Source organism: Mirounga leonina, unplaced genomic scaffold, assembly GCF_011800145.1.
Source record: "Mirounga leonina isolate KUSES-001 unplaced genomic scaffold, KU_Mleo_1.0 Mir_195, whole genome shotgun sequence".
NCBI classification, from domain to species: Eukaryota; Metazoa; Chordata; class Mammalia; order Carnivora; family Phocidae; genus Mirounga; species Mirounga leonina.
The window spans coordinates 11,727,310-11,741,507 of NW_023270490.1; the positions used below are offsets into that span (position 1 = coordinate 11,727,310).

Sequence of the window (14,198 nt, forward strand, 5' to 3'; positions counted from 1 at the left end):
GTTCGCTTGCTCAGAAACACTTGGGTGTCTGCCTCTAAGACACCAGAGAGAATACAAGAAAACCACAGCAGCGTGAGAAGCCTCCACCAGAAGCCCAGCGGCAGCGGACGGAAGCCTGACGCACAGGACCGAGCCCAGCAGGGGCCAGACACCGCCAGCACGAGTCGGCCAGCTGCCCTCGTGCACCACGCCGCACCGACTCTGCCAAAAAGACCTCAGAGAGAATCAACTCAAAAAGGTACAGAGTTAGGAATAAAGGTAGCAAGAAATAGCTTCTTCCACGAGGTTACCATGATGAGACAGGAAGTGAGACTCTGCTTCGCAGCACATGGAAGAGTTCGTGAGGCCGTCGGACAGGAGGCCCGAAGATGGCGAGCCCCGGAGGGCGAGAGGCAGGGGACCCACACCGGGCAAGTGGCTAATGCTTTCCCAGGAACTCTCCTTTCAACCCCACTGGAGGCGCACTGCCCACCCACGGCTGCTGGGAGGACTCAGGCCCTCCCACCATGCGAGCACACAGCACCTGCCCAAGTGGGGAGCACCGCAGGGCATGTTCAAGACCACTCATCGTTGCTCTAAGGAAGCCCCGATCGGGGGGCTCGCTCAACGAGGGGATGGTAAGAAGGCCGAAAAGGCTGTCTGAAGCCCAAATACAGAGATACTCATACGCTTAAGAATCTGGATGTTACTTTGGAGCCAAGGAAATGTTACGAACGTAACTTCACAGCCATGTTTAGGAGAGAAGCAGCTGGCGAGACCAGGCCGGGCCTGAGAGTGTGTGTGCGAACCCGCACCCCGAGCCCAGGGAAGGTGTGACGGCGGCCCTCTGGCTTGCACTGCAAGGACGAGAACTTCCAGATGCCGTGTCCCGATGAACGCTGTGAGGTGTGCCTGGGAGACCCCGAGAGCCGGCAAGCCCTGCTCTGGGCCGTCTGCACACACCTGGTTTTTGGGGTCCTTGAGGTTGAACATGATGCTGCGGTATTTGCTCTTGTAGCGGTTATCTGTGACTTGGAACAGGTTAAACATCTCCTTCTCAATGTGGAGGGCGATTTTTCCTACTTCACTTTCTGTCATGATTAAGTCATCACTGTCGTTGACTCTAGAAGGAACAAGAACAGGCCACATGAACCACTGCGCCCAGGGCCTTAAAGCGGGACAGTCACAAAATGATCACACTCAACCACTTTAAGAAATCAAGGAGAACAGCCCACCTTTTCCACAAAATCTCCTTCAAGGAGCGTCTGATATTTTGCCGAATTTGCGAATTTGGCTGCGACAGGGCGGGGTTCGAGGCCCCCAGGCGTCCTGGGGCTGGAGAAGCCAAGGGCACAGAGGCAGCCGCTGGCTTCCGGATGGCCCCCGCCAACGCGGCCGAGCTGGGTAGCTTTTTGGAAGCAGCTGCGGCAGCCCCAGGCGCCAGCGCCGCTCGCTTGGCGGCAGGAGCGCCGGCCGAGGGGGTGGCCGAGAGCCAGGGCCGCTTGGGTCCAGGGCCCTTGAAACCCGAGGGCGACTTCTCGATGGCCGCTTTGGCTGCCGCCGCGTTTGCGAAGGCTGGAGACTTCTTTGGAAGGAGGTTTCTGGGCAGAGGTTGTCTGCTGCCTGCCGAGGGGCCCGCAGGGGCCGTCTTCTTAGGAGCCGTGGTCCTCTCCTCCGCCCGCCTGTCCTCCTTCATGGCTGCAACAAAGATGCGCACACGCTTAGCGAGGCCACGTTACTGTGGGAGAGCAACTTAAAACGATTAAGTCCAGGAAAAAAGTGCTACAATGAAGGGCTGCCACCAATATGGATGACCGTGACCACACCTTATTTCAGAAGAATATGCTTTGCTATAGATTATTATGTTAAACCTTTTACTTCAAGCAACAAACCCTAGTCACGACAAGCTTAATTTAAATCATGAACACAGCTTAAAAGCCGAAGGGCAAACTGCGCATCAATAAAATGACGTGGAAGAGCACTTTCTTTAATAAAGATTTCAAGTGTCAGTTTTTGTAAACACGAATTGAGAAAATCTCAGGACAGGTCAGACAGACACATTCCCCTTAAATGGACGTTCAGCTGCCCCCTGCCCATTCTTGGGGCTTCGGGAGGACGGACCACAGGGCCTGGGGCAGCATGCAGGTGCTCTTTGCTGTCTGGATCAAAGTCCAGTGGAATTGAGGACGTGGATAAAGAGGGAAAGCAGATGGGGATTTGCAGCACAGGGAAGGTCAGTCACTTGACACTCAGAGAGGCTGTGTGACTGGCGGCCCCAAGGACAGCCCTCTGCTTGGACCCCATTTTGGGTAGAACAATAAATTAGCGTTTTTGGTCTAAACAAGGACTGCAGTAGAAAGCTACGTAAGTCAAAACCCCTCAACCTGCACAAAAATCTTTGTGATGCTGGTACTTTTTCTCCAGAGAGAGGATGTAAAGGACTAATTATACCCACACTGTATCAGACCATCTCCATCAAGGTCTCGGGCGAGCAAGACAACGGCTGGGGGCCAGTGCTGCGGCCCCTTGGCCCCAGGGCCAGCGGGGCCTCCAGGGGCAGAGCCGGCCAGGGAGCCATGGCATCTGTGCACACAGCAAGGCCACAGACGGCCACGGCTCTACACCCTGCAGAGGGACAGAGTGAACCAAACAGCAGGCACAGTAAGCAGGCCAGGACACCCCGTGGGGACGCGTCCAGGGTGGCAGTCAAGTCACCGGAAGGACCCCCGGACGAACTCTGTCCCCCAGTACAGGCTTCTCTCAGACTCTGTACTGGGGAGCCTCCCAAACACCAAAACAAGGAGCTTCAACACATGCTCCAGCGATCTTCCAGGTTTTCCCAGGGATTAAAAATCATTCACTCAGTCACCGGTCACTGTTCAAACGAACGAGAGAGAAGGCCTCAATCTGAGGGAAAAGAGGAGATCCTACCCACAGAAGCCCAACCCAATGAACAGTGTCCCCGAGGCCACCATGGTTCCTTGGCCATCTTGGCAGAGGGCCAGAGCCCCTGCTCAAGGTCGTCCCTCCTCGAGCAGCCGGGGAGGCCAGCGCTGCAATGGGAGCTAAAGGCCCTGGCACCTCAACTTTTCCCCACTTTCAGGAGAAACACAACTTCCTCATTTTACGAAGTTTCCAACAATGGCACTCCCACATGGATCCCACCTAGGGACAGTGCTCTGAGTACTTTGCTACCAGGCGTCAATTAGGACTTTAAATCCTGAATCTTCAGCCCACAAAGCCCTCCGACTTCATGCGTCCCGCCCGCCCCTGCCCAAGGTGGCCTGTCCTCCGGAACCTGGGCCTGGCCGGCAGCCTCAGGCCCTCCACCCCCGGAGCAGCTGGCTCCTGCACCACATCCACTCTGCTCCCCATCACCCGTGCCCATGGTCACCAGGGGCCACACCTCTCAACGTCCCGTGTCCCTGGGAGCTGGTGTTTCAAAGAAAACATGTGACAAAGCAATGAGGACGTCTCACAGAGTAAACAATAGGCACGCGGCAGGACCGCGGCAAACAGGTTCCCCCCGAGTACCTCGTCATGTTGCGTGTTTAAGCCTTGGGCTACGGTACCATACCCCAGCATTTAGAAACCACTTTTTACCAGCTCAGATTTGGCTGCAAGGTCCACCTTGCCTGGGGGATGGCTAGTTTGGGGTTAAATCAAACAGATGGCAGTCCCTTTTCTTGAAGAAGCCGGGGCTGGGAGGGATAGGTGGCACAGCAGGGAAAAGGCGCCAGGATGGCAAGGCCCACGGCACGCGGACCTCGAGCAGCCACTGTGAAAAGTGAGGCCCAGAACCAGTTCAGTCCCTGCCCTTCTTGAAGACCAACTCTGCTGAGTGTACTTTAAGAGCACACTTAAAAAGCCAGCCTAAGGCACTTCAGAAACCCCAGTGAGGCTGGTCATGTACAAGACACCTGTGTCCACGACACCAGACATTTAAGTGGCTGCAGATGAAAAATTTAACTTTAAAAGCACTTACTGCAAGGTGTCCCGATCAGAATCTAAGATCAATACTGCCACTGGTCTAACCAGTATTTCCCCATTCAGCAAAAAGCCAAGTGAAGATTATTTTTAGGACATTCCCAAAATACGTGACTGAAGTGATGTTTTATCCACGAATGGTTTAATGGTAAATAAACACAATCTATTTAAAAAGTACAGGATGGCTTTCCTTGACCATCACGTTGCTATCTTATAGAACTAATTGCTACTAGTTATAGTCAACTTCTGTTATCCCTTACCTGCACGTTGGGAAGTACATAAATAGGCACAATTAGGCAAATAAGCAAATTATTAGCACAATGCTCTGAGACTGATGGACTCCACCAGCAAGTTGGGACATGACCCTCCTCTACTTTGAAATGTGTCAAATGTGCCAAAGGCCCAACCCGGCAAGTGCTGCAGACACAAGCTGCATTTGGTCCCATCGCAAACCAGTTGTGTTAGCTGCTGCCAGTGACCGGTTGGTGGAGCACTGCAACGTCCGCTCAGTGAAACACTAGTATTTCTGAGAAGAGTGGACATTGAGTTTGCAAATTCCTCCTCTGAATTGACTGAACGTATTACACCGTGTATAAATTCACACAAGGGCAAGGAGTAATCGTGTAACCAGTCTAGAAAAGCACACAAGGGTGTCTTCAGGAGATGGTTGATGCCCCCAGGCACCGCGGGACCCCTCTGGTCAGCAGAGGGGAGGTGCCCGAACGCCCCCAGAACCTGCCCATGGTGCTGACAGCCTGCCGGGAGCTGAGCCTAAGCCAGTCCGGCTGCAAAGCCTCCTTCAGCTCCCACACTCTGGGGCCTGCTTGTGGGGAAGGCCAGTGACGCCTGAGCACCAGGTCAGGCAGGACTTAACTTGCTGGGACCTCAGCAGCTACAGGACGAAAAGCTGCCCCTGTGGGTCAGGCCACTGCCCCACATGGAGCGGTTTCTGCTGGATCTGGCCGCCTGTCTGTAACGGAGACGAGCTGTTTTGGGTGAAGCCTAGCCCAGAGCGCAGGTTCATGTGTATGCACTCTAATCGGCCACTTCCCAAGGAGCACGAGACTGGGGCCTTGTCCCAGGGCCAGGCGGTTGTGGTGCTGCAGCATCGTTGGCCACTGGGTGGCACTGGCGGGCCTCCGCGGAGCCGGGAGCCCAGGTCTCCCCCCGAGGAAGCGGCAGCTGCCCAGGTGAGGTTACAGCTCGCACAGCCCAGCAGCCCCAGACACCCACGTCCAGAGACGGCCCTTTACAGGGTCCGGTGAGAAACCCTCAGGGCAACGGCAAATTGCTCTAAACCTTCTGTGCTCTGGTCCTGCCCAAACTAGTACCAGTTTACCCTAAAAATCCCCAGATGGGTCACACTGGTCTCGGGCTCACTCAGTGACTGGCTGGAATAGCCGAAAAAAGAACAGTGAATTGGTGTGACAAGGGTTCAGGTATGGGTGTATCCACGGTGCAGGTGAGTCCCCAAAGGTCCCAACTGAGACCCCACACGTGTTCCCTCCCCACGGGCTCCAAAACTCGGCCCGATTCCCGCCGCCAGCGACCTCCATGTGCCCCCCACTCCCAGGGGGTCCTAAATGCAGACACTGCCCCACGGTCTCCACCGCAGGAAAGGCAAGGCCGGGGCTCAGAGGGCACACAGTGGGGCGCCGTGCCGTGCGTTCTGGGGCTGGGGCGGCAGTTCTACACCCAGCTCAGCGGGACACGTGCACAGCGAAGTTACCCACTTCCATGCTGACTGGCAAGATTTCTCCTGGTGTGAAAAGTCAAATTAACAGTAGCAAGAGAAAACCATTTTGCTTTTTGTGCCGTTGCTTGAATATTTTAAAGTGAGTTTTCCTGGAAACATAACCAAATACCAATTTGCTTTTGTATCAGAAAACATGTATAATTCCCAAATTAACACTCAAAAAAGCAAAAGCTACATTCCTGATGCTCTTCAGACTAGACATCAATCTTAAGGGCGTCTTTATGAAGATCCCCAGGCAAATCGTCATGGCTTGGACTCCACAAAGCTTTTCTAGGCTTTTTTCTTCCTGATGTTCAATATTTGAGTGACTTACACCTTAATGGAGACACACAGAACTCTCCACTTGTAAAAAAGGGGGAAAAAACCCCAAAACAAAAAACAAGTATATATCTGGGGAAGCAAGTCACCCTTCCTCATTGTAATAGTTTCACACATTGTATTTTGAAAATGAACCCAAAGCCTGATTCAGGCTGGATGGGTAATCTATGAAAGAACCGGTCAGATTGTCCTTCCACCACATGAACCACTCAGACAGAATGGAATTGAGGCCATGTGGGGAGACCGGTGCCTCCTCTCGACTACACGACTGGGATCTGGTGAGCGGCCCACTGTGCGTGCAGGACCGGATGCCGGGCCCGAGACTCACTTGGGAGTGGAGCGGCTGCTTTCCTGCACTCTCTCAAACTGGTTAACAGGCATGACCATAGTTTTAATAAGGTGAGATTTTAACCAGCATCATTTGTACCCAAATTGTCTACTAGTTCACCCAACCCACCTAGGGGGCTAGGGACATGTTAGGAGAGCCCACTGACCCTTCCGTCCATCCCTTGTCCCAAAGGGTCCCATTGCGCAGAAAACCCCAAGGCTGCTGGCCCTGTGCAGACCAGAGTTGGGGCTCTGCAGCAGTTACCTTTGCGTGCTTCTGGCTGAACTTCTCCAGGTTCTTGGCACTAGAAGAGGGCCCAGCCTTCATTTCAGCAAAACTTCTTTGGTTTGCGGAAGCAAATATAGCTATGTGCACGGGGACGCATCGTCACACTTCAAATCAAGAATGCTACAACTTAATGCAAATGCCCCTGAAACTCATGTGCCGTATGGGGTTACGGTGGCATCGTCAGAGAGAACCGTGGACTCTAGAACAGATACCACCAAAGGGACTGCCCCATAGCATCTGTCTTTAGACATCAGAGTAGACCCACAGCTCCCCAAGGTCACATGAAGTTCACTGGAGGGCAGGTGGAGGGAGGCCAATCCTGCTGGAAACTTCCAGCGGCTGCAGCACGACTAAGGGGGGGGCACTGGGCACTACCGGCAGTTTCATCTCCATCGTTCAAGTCTGTGTACACGTGAGACCTCTCCCTGACCTAATTTTCTGAAGTTAACCAGGGTTTTTTTAAGCTTGTGAAAAGTAAAAGTCTGAAATACCAAGAGTATCACTGAGCACCAAGGAAATTCCAGTCGTATGGAGAGCATCAAGAGTTGTCGAGCTACATCATCCTTCATCAGTACATGTTTTGGATTTCCCTCTAACTGGGGGAGAGAACCTTGGTTCAGATGTACCAGGTCTGATTTGTCCCCAACCATATTTTATTGCCAATGACAACTCTGAAATAGATTAAAAATGGCTCACATAACTGATAAAATCCGTAACTGTGCACACCCAAGGATTTACATTTCTACAAAACATTCCTGGGTCCTAGTATCCCCCACATTATTTATTATAGGAAACTGGTTTCCACTTGGGACTTCGGAAGTGTGTCTCTGGAGCCCACGCCTCTAGTTATCCTCGTGACAATCCGTGTTCTCCTTGTTCCATTTCACAAGCAGGTGAACCATCTGTGTGGCTTGCCCGTGAACTTATAGGAGAAATACTTCTATCTGCATCACATTGCTTTACCAAATCATCTGAATCTGGGTGTATAGGTGGTTAGGGTTTTGCATTCTAATTCTCAAAGCTAGATGAAACTAGAAATCTCATTTTCCAATCAAAATCTGTTCAGAATCCCAGTGTTTTAAGTCCCCCAAGCCACTTAAGGGGTCCCAGATACCAGGGATTGTGCCTACGAATATCAGAATTCCACTTCCAAACACTAATAGAACAGGGACATTTTAGAAAAAAAAAGTTTTCAGCCCTCTTCATGCCTTGACAACAGCGGGAGGTTGACCCAACATTGAAGAAGAACAGAAAAAAATAAGGTTATCAAAACAAAGAAACATGATGATTTAGGGAAGTAAATAAAGCGGCGGTGGCTTCTATACGTGAAAAGCAGCCATACAGGAACTGGGGAGAAGAACCGCACTATGTGAATCACAACACCTGGAGGACACAAAGCATCTGCTGATCCTTTCGTGGGGAGAAGCAGACAGAGCCTCCAAGTCCCTGTTCAATGGGAGGTCCCCTCACACCCTGTTCACGGACAGCCGTCCCTACCCATGACCCAAGGTCAGCAGCAGTGGCCTGGGGAGGAGAGGGAAGCCCAGGGCACCTCCCAAGCCGTGGATCACTCCCTCAACAGTGGGTGCTATAGGCGGAAGAGGGGATGTACCCACAGACGTGACATGTACCCAGGTCAATGTGGGAACACTTCTAACCACGGTCCCAGTACCAGCTGTCCCCCAAATCTAGCCACCCCAACCCAGAAAAACATGCTCTGCAGCCAGCCAGAAAGGCAGATGGGGGTCCCTGTGGGGTCGGAGGGCTCTGCTGTGTGTGTACATGCTACCTGATGCCCCAACTGGGAGGTGATGGTTTGGGGGCGAGGCTGCTACTCACCGAGGCTGAAGTCGGGTATTTTACCAGTGACTGGAAGATGACATTTCTGAGGTAACGAAAAGGATCAAAAGCAACTAGCTCAGAAGTATGTCCCTCATGCATGCTATACATTTTGGGTATCCATCAGCTTTAATTCTGAGATGTAAATGTGCTGAGAAGGGCCGTCAGTCAACTGAGGTAGGTCGAGCGTCAGTGAGGAGCTGACTGATGTGCAGAAAAGAGCAGGCAGGGGTGAAGAGGAGCTGGGAAGCAGGCCTTCTCCTGGGCCTCCCTCGCCCTCAAAGATGGAGTGAGGGGAAAGAACCCAGGGACAGGAGCCATCCAGGTTTCCTACCCTCCCCGTGAACACTGGGAGCCTCGAGGCAGCTTTCCAAGTCTGCTGGTAGAGACGGAGCTGTACTGAAGCCAGCCACCCAAGGCTTCTGTGGTCCACCCCACTGTTCCATTGTTATGTGCCTATGACCAACTCAGAGCACTGGAGCACAGTATTCCAAAGCGACAGCTCCGCCCCCCGAGTGCTCACTGGTCCGCGATGCTTACTTTCAGATATGTGCAAGACTCGTGAAAGTGCTTTGTTGAAGATCTGAGACGTGCTGTTAGCATGGAAGTAGCTCAAACCACCTAAGGCGTAGCAGGGACTCATTTTAATACAGCAATCAGCTAATCCCATAATGGAAGAGAGCTCTAACTTCCCCCACCCCACCCACCTCCCGCAGGTTTGGGGCCATCCTCGCACTTTCCCAACCCCGTCAGCTCTAGTACGGACCTGCGGGAACGCCTGGCCTCAGGAGGGTGCAGCACACACCCACGGTCTTGGAATTTAAAGCTACGTGGCTTTTGGTACTTTTGTAAAAGGCACAAAACAACATAAAAGACAACATGAACTAAAACTGGGTGAAAATCATCTTAATAATAGTAAGATGTGTCCTATGATCAATTTAAATTTCCAAATTTAATTTTGGAGTGCTTGGCTGAGAAGCCGGAATGGAGAGAAAAGACCCAGCTGCATGATCTAGAGCAGTGCCCCACGCAGCTGTGGGAACTGTCTGGGGGCGAGGGGGTCTGACCCGACAGTGCAAGCCTCCAGGAGAGAGTCAGGCCCCAGTTACTGCAGGCACTCTCCCTTCAGGGAGGGCACTGCCCCAAGGGCCAGCACATCACACTCACTTACCTTGGAGCATATGGAGCAGCGGTAAACAGCCTTCAAAGCTTGACAGTGTGTGTGTGTGTGTGTGTGTGTGTGTGTGTGTGTAGTATTTGAATTGCACACGAAAAAAATTCCTGTTGGATCAAAAATAATGTAACTCCTGAAAAATCACACAAGTTGAGTATCAGGTGCGATACTATCTGCAGAAGTGGATTCCCATAAGAGGAAAGTGAGGCCTCCCTGTGCGGACAGCAGACGAGGTGGAGAGACTCCTAAGCCAGTGGGGCCAAGACAAGGCTGCAAGGGCCGTGCGGCCAGAGTCTGGATGCCAGGAGCACGTCTACCCAGCGTGACCTCACTGAAGACCACAGAGATACTTACCAGAGCACGACAATGAAAATTAAGGAGATTAAAGAGATCGGTTGCCAGGTGAGACATTTAGCAATGAGGTTTGTACAGCTTTTTGAGGTTTGTACTGACAGGAAGGGCCAACAGACTGAGGTGGTGCATGGGGCTCGAGGCATGTGGGGCTCAGGCATCTGCTTCTGTCTTTGCAGGTGCAGCATTAAATATGGCTAGAGCTCCTGGTCCTGAACAGGCCCGAGTGACGGCTGTCCAGAAAGACCAGGAAGGGTCCAGACGCTACCCCTAAGTGATACATACATTTATACAACAGTGGCGGCCAGAGAGCAGCAGTCTGTTCTGGCTTTACTGCATTGTAATTGTGGTCGCTTGCCCAGGACGGCGTGCCTTCACTGGTCGCTTCCTTCATGAGGACCTCACTCCTCGACGGGGCCACCATTGCCTTCTTCACGGTGTTCTCTTTCTTGTCTGGAGCCGGTCTCTTGTGCAAAGCAGAGATTCTAATGCCTGCCTGGATAACCAGCAAAACCCCAATCATTAAGGAGGCCAGAGAGAAGCCTTCGCTCCTCACGCTTCGCAATGAAGGTCACGATACGCTCTATGGTTGGGGTCATCTGAAGCCCCTCACCACCCCGACCTTGGGCTCAGCATCTGCTCGGCGGCAGGGCTGGGCTACACTCACACATCCAAGAGATGTGGAGGGAGGGACACAAACAAGGACCTGGGCGCCAGGCAAACCCTGTGGCCACTGGGAGACTGGAGGAACACGGTGTCCCGCCGCCCCTGCCAGGTGCTCAGCATGGTCGCCACGGTACTTTGCACAGCAACCGCTGCTCTGGGAGTCCTGGGACTCAGGCCACCAGCCGTAAAAGTTACGCCATCTAAAGGCCAAGCAAGCGCTGAAAAACCCGGAGAGGACTTCCCGAGCAGCACCGCTTAATGCCTTGCTCGTCACAGATGTAATGGGGGCTGCAACGCAGTCACACCAGCCTGAGCTCAACCTCTGGGCGAGGGCCTCGAGGGTCAAACAAGCGACTCTTCCCAGGTCACACTTAGCACAGGAGAGAGACAGTTCTGCGAGCTAGGGCTCGAAGCGAGGCACACAGTCTGGCCGCCCAAGACCCACCTCCCCACCCTCGGCGGCTGGCGAATCTCTGACAAACCCCAGCTCTTCTCCCAGGACCGCAGGTCCCAGATGGAAAGCTCGGCTCCCACGCCTGCCGCACTGCGGTCAGCACGAACGACGCCCTCCACGAGAGCGGGGGCAGCATCAGAGTGCAGGGAAAGCGTGGAAGGCTGGAGGAGTCGGCGGGTACCACTGGCGCTCTGTCTCTGCCCGCTGTCCCCCGTGCGCCACAAACCAATCAACAGCGCCTGCCTGCAACATGCAGGCCCGTCTCTCTACAACAATTCAAACGGCTGGACTTGATCAACTTACCTGAACGCTACACTTTGGGAGAATGAGCTTTTCTGGCTTCGTCTTGATCTTTTCTTTAAGTTTTGGTTTTTGTTCTTTACCTGAACTTAGAAATTTCATCGTAGCAGCAGCGTGTTTGAGAATACAGTCACTGCTGCAGTAAACCGAGTCAGGCTGCGCCAGGTTAGAGCACCCAGGGCCAATGCATCTGGAGGCACCAGGAGCCTCTGCAACCTGCAGAACGAAACACACGGCTTCAAACAACGTACTTGCCAACGTGAGCAGTTACAGCACGTTGCACAATTCCTACTTACACTACTGGGCTCGCCATTTCTAATGGAGACGCTAACAGCATTTTTAATACCAATAAAAACATGTCTTTGTTTCCTCCAAGCGCCTGACCCAATCTATCCCATGGCAAGGCACTCACAGTAACCACGCTTCGTGCAACCTGTGGCGGGCAGAGTTGGGAGGCGGCCCCAGGACTCTGCCCTGGCACAGAGACTGGGGACTTTTCAACACAATGGGGTTTCACATCCATAATTAGGTTCCACTGCAGGGCAAACAGGCAGGGAGTTTTGCAGATGTAACCAAGGTTCCAAATGAGACAATTCTGGGCTACGGAAAAGGTCTGCTTCATCAACAGAAAATGTCAGAAGAGGGACTGGGCTTTGCAATAGAGAAAAGACTCCACTGCTGATTTTGAAGAAGCAAATGGCCTTGCGAGGGAGCCCCAGTGGTGCGGGTCTGAGGGTGAGCTACCAGATGCAATCCAGGAACATCCATTCAATGTGCATTTCAAACACGAGTGACTTTTAGCACCGCTGAGCCCCAGACATAGCAAAGGGCACATTTAGACACAAAACCACGGGAGCCTTTCAGAGGTAGATTCCTCCCCAACTGAGCCATCTGATGAGGCCCCAGCCTACAATGGCACCCGGGTGCCATCTCTTAAGAAACCGTGGAGAGACCCGGCTAAGTAAGCCAGGCCCAGGCTTCGGGCCTATGGAAGCTGAGCTAATAAATACGTGTTGTGTGAGGCTGCTAAGACATGCTCACTTGCTATGCAGCAAGAGGGATCTAAAGAGACCTAACCTATCCCTCAAATGTACTTGAGCCAAATCTTATTTCTCCAAGGTATTCTGAAACTGTTCTTCTTCCACAGAATCCAAATCTGACCAAAAATAAAATCTAAGCTTATGCAGCCTCAAACATCAAAAATAAAGACATGAAATTAAGGTGACTTTTCCCACTGTCCCATTTCCACGAATTTTTCTGAATGACCAAATGCGATACGAACAGTTCACATCACATCCCCACGCAGTACGTCCTGACATCTCCAGGCTATTTCTTCAATGGTCTGGACCTCACAGCACTTCCACCTCGAGGCTCCCACAGCCCTCAAAGCTCCTGTACGCCCAATGCCTGCGAAAGCACAGGCCTCCACTTCAAGGCTGTCTAGGGACTCAGGAAAGGCTGGGGGGACATGCTCATGAGAGCCTGTGACGGTGTTCCTCAGTATCAGAAGCTGACGACACAGGAGAGATGTGACAAAGAACCATGGCCCTACCAGACAGCGCCTGAGACTGTTCCAGAGGGTGACACCAACAGCAGCCGTGGGAGGTGCCTTGGATGAAGTGGTGTGTCCCCCGCCCCGGGAGGCTCAGAGCACCAGCTCTCTCAGGATGATGGGGTCAGGTCAAACAGGTGCACGTTTACTTTCTTTGTTAATGCGTGTATGTGAAGATCGACATTCCAGAAAGAACATTTAAGGAAAAACTAATTTTAAAAAATGAATCCGTTTAAGGAAAACATTAACTCAATAGTAATAGTATAGAAAGCAGACAAGACTTAAAGAAAGAAAGGTCCTGGCATGCCTAGGTGGCTCAATCGGTTGGGCGACTGCCTTCGCCTCAGGTCATGATCCCGGGGTCCTGCGGTCGGGCTTCTTGCTCAGTGGGGAGCCTGCTTCTCCCTCTCCCTACTACTCCCCCTGATTGTGCTCTCTTTCTCTGTCACATAAATAAATAAAAAATCTTAAAGAAAAAAAAAGAAAGGTCCCTCGAGGTGTCCTGCAGGATCATGGAGTGTGGGAGGCCCACGAGCCACGTGCAGGGGACTGCCTGCTCCCAGAGCCCAGCCCGCGGCAAACACACTGCCGTCTGGAGGGAAAAGCCTAACCTGCTCCAAGAGAGGCTTGACTTTTCTGCTGACCCTCTATCACTGGCCTCGCAGGCAAGTACTTACAGGCTGGAATATCTTGAGCTTTTTCTTGCCACTTGGGTTTGCAGCCTTCTCAATTCTACCCTTAATTCCTTGGTCCTCGCTGGACTTCTGCTCCACCGTTCCCATGCTCATACAGTCCGTGCTGTCCGCGCCGGCAGGCCCGCACTTGGCCTCCTGCTGCGCTGCGCTTCCGGAGTCCGGCTCGTCCTGCACCTGCAGAATGGTGCAGTTTGGGCAGATGTAATCTTCACCGTTCCTTTCCAGAAGCTGTCCCCGGGCCTCAGAGATGCCCACACAATCGCCGTGAAACCATTCTTCACATCGGTCACAGCAAATCATAAACCTAAAATTAAAAAAATACTGGCATTAGGAATGGAAAACATGATTAACAATTTTAGGAACATTAAAAGCTGAACTAGTGAACTGATTTTAACACCTTATTATGAAAAAAAGCAAAATAAAAAAAAGTAAAGAACAGAATAAAGAACATTCAAAAGCACTTCTCTTGACTTTATTAGCCTTCGAACAAATTTGTGTCTTTTTTTTTCCT

At 52.3% G+C, this 14,198-nt stretch overlaps 1 protein-coding gene across 5 annotated transcripts in view; it reads right to left on the reverse strand.

Annotated features, from left to right (window-relative positions):
* DIDO1 (death inducer-obliterator 1) overlaps positions 1-14,198 on the reverse strand; it is a 51,763-nt gene that overhangs the window by 15,880 nt on the left and 21,685 nt on the right. For all 5 annotated transcript variants that reach the window (XM_035025542.1, XM_035025540.1, XM_035025539.1 and 2 more), the window contains 5 exons: positions 13,670-13,991; positions 11,444-11,656; positions 10,306-10,516; positions 1,215-1,677; positions 943-1,102 (listed from right to left, as the gene is read on the reverse strand). In XM_035025542.1, the coding sequence (XP_034881433.1) occupies positions 943-1,102; positions 1,215-1,677; positions 10,306-10,516; positions 11,444-11,656; positions 13,670-13,991 (1,369 nt within the window). The remainder of the gene's footprint in view (positions 1-942; positions 1,103-1,214; positions 1,678-10,305; positions 10,517-11,443; positions 11,657-13,669; positions 13,992-14,198) is intronic.